The sequence below is a fragment of the Dermacentor variabilis genome, unplaced genomic scaffold (assembly GCF_050947875.1).
Source record: "Dermacentor variabilis isolate Ectoservices unplaced genomic scaffold, ASM5094787v1 scaffold_13, whole genome shotgun sequence".
NCBI lineage: Eukaryota > Metazoa > Arthropoda > Arachnida > Ixodida > Ixodidae > Dermacentor > Dermacentor variabilis.
Window position 1 is genome coordinate 43,072,007 of NW_027460291.1, and position 6,976 is coordinate 43,078,982.

The 6,976-nt window shown below is 47.3% G+C and overlaps 1 protein-coding gene across 1 annotated transcript; it reads right to left on the reverse strand.

Annotated features, from left to right (window-relative positions):
- Positions 1-4,027: 4,027 nt before the first annotated feature.
- LOC142566714 (uncharacterized) lies at positions 4,028-6,682 on the reverse strand. The gene is made up of 2 exons (XM_075677555.1): positions 6,277-6,682; positions 4,028-4,600 (listed from the first exon to the last, which is right to left on the reverse strand). Exons 1-2 carry the CDS (start codon positions 6,642-6,644, stop codon positions 4,396-4,398), a joined length of 573 nt encoding a protein of 190 aa, XP_075533670.1. The 5' UTR covers positions 6,645-6,682; the 3' UTR covers positions 4,028-4,395.
- Between the last annotated feature and the right edge of the window lie 294 nt (positions 6,683-6,976).

The window sequence follows — 6,976 nt, forward strand, 5'->3', positions numbered from 1 at the left end:
CAACCTCGGAATGGATTCCTGCTCCTGGCCACTATTCTTCAACAACTTTCACCGCTCTTTCGTGTTATTTTAAGCTTTAAGCCATCGGAATCGTAAAAGCTTTTTTGGCTTAAGTAACCTTAACTTTGCGTTAATCTCCCCATTAACTGTCCTCATATATTTCATGCACCTGTGGCTTTTGACTTCTCCTGTAGGAAACACGATGGCAATGTAGTTTTTAATTAGCTTTCTAGCATCGTTATTTATCCAAGGCTTCTCTTGACGCCTATTTCGTGTTATGACTTTCGAAGGGACAAAAGCGTTTTTGAACGAAATTAATTTAGTTGTCAGAGCAGTCACATGCTATCGCAATCTCTTGAATACTCTGTATTCGAGAACTTAGGCAGATACAATGTAAGTTGGCATGTTAATGGTGCATTGTCTTCATTATCCTAAAGATAAACCTTCCTGCGTCCTCTATATATGGTGCTCTGGCGGCGAAATACGTACTCACTAGTTAGTGAGTACAACAATTTTTCCTATGTTTTCCTTGGTGTAACTGTTTCTTGGCTTCTCATGCTATGATTACCTATATGTAGCTTATCATAGTGAAGCTGAATTGACGCCCCCCGCCCCTTTCCTCCAGTGCTGCAGCAGCTTTGATCGTACATGCTGAACACAAGGGGTGAAATCTTCGCGTATCACTTATTGCGGCACTTCAGACACAACACTTCAGACACAACAAGCATTGCTAATCTTTGTAATGATTAATGCCATAATAACTGGTCCATTGGAATTTCCACCGAGCTTTCGCCCTGTACGCATGCTCAATTCTGCCTTAAGGAAAATATTCACCAAATTCGTTCTGGAAGAAGGTCAGGTCTTTATTTCCAGAGTCAGTCCAACTTTCGGCCACGCCTCTGGGTAGGCCGAAAATTACAAGATTGTTCCGTAACCTATTGCTATCATCTAGCGACGATTTCATTTCGCTTCAGTCACGAGCGAGTGATTTGTTTTTCGCCTTTTTGCGCCCCACCCTGTTTAACTACGAGTAAATCCCCGTGCAGAACGATTGCTCTGCGCAAGAGATTTTGCGTTTACGATTGTTTAACAACGTTCCCGTATGCAGCTTGCTGTCATGGTAGCCGATGGCAGTGACTTTACCTTCGCTTGACCGCGTAACGGGGCATCGCTTTCCGCTCAGATGATGCTTCCCACAGATGTCAGCGCTTCCCCTCATTCACATAACACGCGACGTACCCCTCAACGGGCTTGCTTTTATTGTACATTCGAGCTGACGCATAATATACCATTCACACATTGGCATGTAGGGAACGCAGAAACGCAAATGAAAAGCTTGCCTCGTGATAGGCGAGTCTATTCTCTGTACGCATGTCAAAAGTGCGGAACCTTAATGGATCCCTCACTTAGAAACTGCAGCGGTTTGAGTTCGTTATTGCAGGTTTATGTTTAAGACTATACGGTAATTTTTTAAAAGTTGCCTGTGGCGTTTTAACGCAATTCCAATTCTTCAACTGGAAGAATGGAAGATGCTGACATCTGCGCGAGAAATCAAACTCCGTAACTGTCTCATTACCAAATAAATCCATAACGAAGTTTTTAACGGCCTGCTTTATGCGGCACATATTTAAGAATGGTTGCTGGCGCATTTGCAAGGCATATTTATTTTGATCGAATCCTAAGGGTGGCACCGTTTTCCAGATATCCACCGCGAAAGTTGCGCTGTGACTGCTGTGTTGCTCTTGTTCTTACTTTAACACCGTTTTATGCATTTAAGCACAAGACTACCAGAAGATCGCGGTACACGTACACGACCGCGAAGCACACTTTGATCATTTCAGTCGTTCACTCACTTTTCGCGAGTGTTGATAGTAAGGGAATAGGACAGGAGATGCTTCGGCACAGCTTGAATTCATCTCTTCTCGGTTAACGACAGCGTTTTAGCATAGACGTCACACCAGTAGACAATCAAAACCATATTTATTGATGTAATAAAGAACTACACGAACTAAAACTGACGAATCACGAAAGGAAGAGCGTTAGCATAGACGTGGCGGCCACGCACGCGTAATCTTTCTCGGGAAAGAGTAGCCCGCGTGTCCACGTTCGGCAACAATCGTACGCTGGAGGCGCAGCAGCTGCTGCATGCGAAGGACCTGGCGAAGTGCGCGCTGCTCGGGGCGGTGCTGCTGCGTGCGATTCTCCGGCATCGAGCAGCCACCGCAGCGTCGCCGAAGGGCAGCACGCCGGCAGGTCGGGGCACTGCGAGGGTAAAATGTTACCCAACCAATTCCGTGGGTATTCAGTAAAAAAATATAAAAACTACTGTTCGTTGGATTACAAACTCGCTCGAGAATGGTGACGAGGGCTGAAGTGCACAGGCCAATCGCAACGAAATTTGGCCGAGCAAATTCACCGATTTTTCCGGATGCAGGTAACCGGGCATGCGCGCATGGTCGTTAACGAGCAACATGTCGTTCTAGCAGTTGACGACGATTCTTCCTCACCCGCCGTTCTTACTTAGTGTCTACGGTATCGGGCTGCTAAGCACGAGGTCGCGGGACCGAATCCCGGCCACGGCGGCCGCGCCTTACGATGGGGACGAAATGTGAAAACATCGGTGTACTTAGATTTGGGTGCACGTTAAAGAACCCCAGCTGGTCCAAATTTCGGGAGTGCCCTCGTACGGCTTGCATCATAATCAGATTGTGGTTTTCGCACCTAAAACCCTACATTAAATATTTTAACGATTCTACCTCTGTCTTGCGACCCTTGCTGCCTCATGTCTTCCTCTACTCTGCTATCGGACGAACGCAACGGAACGGCCCGCTTATTTCGTGACGTAAAGAACTGACCGCCTCCGTTCAATTTCGGAACGCGTACAAGATCGGACCCCTGGTTTCCGCGTGGATGGTGTAAAAACTTGTTTTGTTTCCCTACACAGTATTTTGTTTTTCATGTTGGTCATCAGTCTCTCCCCGTAAGATCAGAGGCGGAATGAATGAATTCTGGGGTTTTACGTGCCAAAATTTCGATTTGATTATGAGGCACGCCGTAGTGAAAGACACTCCAGATTAATTTTGACCACCTGGGAATCAATTAACAATCTGCACAGAAGCAACGAACAGGCAGCAGAAGACACCGCCGCAATTTTGCGTTTGCCAATTTGACTTTGACTGACGCCCAAATGGGCTCTTTTCTTGAGTGCGGAAGAACTCAACAGGGCAAACTAACTAAAACAGTAAAATATCAGTCGCTTACTGTTCACTTTTACGCATTGTTCCAATTTTATGCTTTGAAAGAAGAAGACAGTGTTTTTTGAACATAAGAAAACGTCAGCAGTACTGCGAAACTTCTTCCTCCAGCAGTGCAAAAGTCGCGATTTGGTTGCGTAGCTTTCGTTTTAGAGCCAAAAATAGTTGTCGACAAAGATACCCTAATAGAATTATTTTTTTTTTCTTATCGCGCAGACCGGCCTTCACTCAATGGAAGAAACATATGTAAAGAAGGCGTATATTATTGACTGTACAAGCAGGCACTTTTTTGATTTAAGGTTTGTTTGTCGAACAGTGAGAATGACTCGCTTTAACCCGCCGTTGTTGCTTAGTGGTTATGGTGTGGCGTTGCAAAGAATGAGGTTGTGGGGGCGAATCTCGCCAATAGCGGGCGCATTTCGATAAGGCGAAATACGAAAGCGCCCGTGCAGTTAGGCTTAGGTGCACGTTAAAAGACCACCAGGAGGTCAAAATTATTCCGCAGTCCCCAACCACGGCGTGGTTGATAATCAGATCGTGATTACGCCACCTAAAATTCCATAATTAAAAAAAAACATATGCAGATAGTTTCAACCCAAAGGTACCAAATTCTAGAAATAAAAAAATGAGCGCTTGGAATGCCATTCAATTTTTCCTGATGAGTGGAGACCTTTTATTACGAATAGTTTAAGGAAAATAGGCCAACACGATGCCTCTTGTGGTTCACTCTGGTGGTTCCTACGACGCCCCAATTCGGTTTACAGCGATGCGTGATTGGAGCCGTAGAAATACTGCCCCTGCCGAACGTGCTAGCTGCTGCCAGAGCCATCAGAGTAGCCACTGGATCCAGCTTCCCTAGGATCTCGGTGGCGCATGTCGAGTGGAAGGAATACAGCACCGCCTCCTAACGCTCTCTGCTGGAGCGCCGCGTTCTGAATAGACCACGCGAATGTGTTCAGAACGGCTGGTTTCCACCAGCCGAATGCAAACTGCATCCCGAGAGCGCCCCAAAGAGGCCACTCCCCTGTCAAGTCAATTAAGAAATATCACGTGACACACTGTACTATGGGCGCCTATCAAATCACCTTGACGGCAGCACAGCTATTAACACTGATGGCGAATGAAGAAACACAACTTGCCGTCACTTGGCAGAGGCAGGGACTTCGGTGCCGGAGCCAGAAGCACGGCGGGATGCTGCAGTTGCCACCTGCTGCTCCTGCTGATCCCAGAGGGCAGCCCAAGATGGCGTCATGGTGGCACTTGCGCTGGCAGACGTGGCCAGGAGACCTGCTGCAGTCCTTGCGGTGCCCGGGCAGCCGGAGCGAAAACTGGTCAGTCGATGCCCGCTGCGTAGCCCCGCCAGCATAAAGTCGGCTTCTATATTTGGTCCGTTTGCGCAACTACATAATGAAACAGCCATTTATTTAAAATTATTTTGTCGCTCATCTAAATGATTCAGTTAGCTACCAGGGGTGCTATAACGTAAAATTATCCGAAACTTTTCTAATTCAATTCTGAAATCAGCCGTCCACGATGGGTCAGAAACATTTTTGGACGAATCGCTCCCCATCTGAATAAGCGTGTACACACTGATTATGCATCATTTGACCGAACAAAAGAAAAATTGTAATTTCCCATTCGACGGCTTTTCGGCATTGGCACTCTGCTATTGGTCAAAAGTGTTCGGGCTGCAGCCTCTTCACCTGCTTGTCACGTGGAGTCACAAAGCCGCAAGAACTCACCACGTCAAAGTGACGTGTACGCGTAAAAGATGCAATATTATGCAGAATAAAACCGAATTTCCTTCTGAATAGCCGGAGGCTGCCCCTGTTCCCAACAGAATAAAATATGGCTGCCGCCGATCCTTCAGGCACTGGCTACTCGCACCTGCCAGAGAGCATAGGTTTATTGGCGTATTATAAACTGCTTGCGTGGCCGTGTAACCTTTTTGAGCACTTTCAACACGTTTACGATCCCGCTCTTCCAACTCTTCATTGCTGAGGATTTGTTTTAGCGGCATTCTTAAGGTTCCGTTGCACGACGTCGCGATTTTCGACCAGCCACCTCAAGCTAAGTACAGAATGCGGACCAATTTCAGTGCGGTGGCTCGGTCCCATCGAAGCGCTGTCCACTTGAGCGTGCTCCTCGCCTCGTGCCACCCAATTACAAGTGAAACACTTCAACGTAGGCAATGTTATTCATTTCGAAAGCAAAGAAAAGTAGGAGTGTTTGATTGGGCTGTTGAGGCAGCGTTGCGGGCCACCGCGTGATGCTTACGTCAGCGGTTGCGCAAACTTGACGTCAGAAGATTAAAATAAAAACATATTGGAACAGTTTTACGTTATAGGGAGCCAGGTCATTTTTATTTTTTGGCGTGGGTTGGGCGCGGCTTAGGTGCCGGAACTTCAATTCAATGATGAGTAGCACTACTCTGGCAATAATTTTACGGCCGGGGGTTATTTACCGTGCTCCGAATCCATCTTGCACGAGCGTTTTTGATGCCGCCCCCGATAGGAATTTGCCCCCTCCGCTCCGTCTAGGATCTGACACATGACCTCGACCTCTAGAGTGCGACAGGATGGCTACTGGGCTCCCATGACTGCCTACTACCACATCAAATTTTAGTTTCTACTATTATTCAGTCTTTATTAAAAACGTAGAACCATGGCCCCTGCGTCGACAAAATATCCGCACAAAAGATGGATGCAAGGGTGCACACAGACGCACTTCTTCGATTATACGTTTCTTGTGGTTTAATATTTGTAAAACTTATATCTGTAAAACGTACATACAATTACCTACGCTAAGTTTCCAACATTAGGATTAAAATGAATTAGCAAAAATACAGGAGAGAACGTTCCTTTCTTACTGATGAATATTGAGGAGGTTTTCAATCCAGACTGATAAAGGACAGAAAGGCACCATGGCCCATCTTATACTCAGTATGAAGATTTTCCGAGACTTAGCGTGCTATCTGCGTGTATGAAATAATATTGATGACAGGACAGCTACATACACTCACCGCGAATGAATAAACATCACTTGACAGGGCTCTGCAGGAGCGTAGCCTTTCGTGCTGGAGCCGAAGCACGGTAGGATGCTGCAGTTGCCAGGTGCTGCTGCTGTCCCCAGAGTGCAGCTTGACATGACGTCATGGCGGCACTTGCGCTGGAAGACGTGGCGAGGAGACCTGCTGCAATCCTTGTGGCGCCCAGGCAGCCGGAGGGATAACGGTTCGGTGGAAGACCGCTGCGCAGCCCCGCCAGCACGACGTCTGATGCAGAGTGAGACTGGACGGCGGAAGACATCAGTGCGCCGTTGAAGTCTTTCGTGAGGGAGCCTTCGCATCCGTGAACGCGTGAAGGAGTTCAGAGCGGCTGAAGGGGCCATCGTGTCCGAGGTGCTCGCTCGGTTGGCTGGTTGCTCTCGTGCAGCGTCTCGTGCAGCGTCGAACGCGGAAGGACGCTTCCTCTTCGTCTTTTACTCGCTCGTGATCCTCGCCACCAGGCGACGGGCATCACTATGAACATGCTTATGAATACGAAAATGGAATGTGTTTATTGTCACGGACATCCGCACAGAGGTACGATAGTTCTATACACACTTAACTTGTAGAAAAATGGCACTTTCGAGGACTCATTTGATATATAGCGGCCGACTTTTCGGAACGATGTTCATGTTTTTACGTTTGCGCGCCGCAGCAGAAAGAACAGTATTTTACA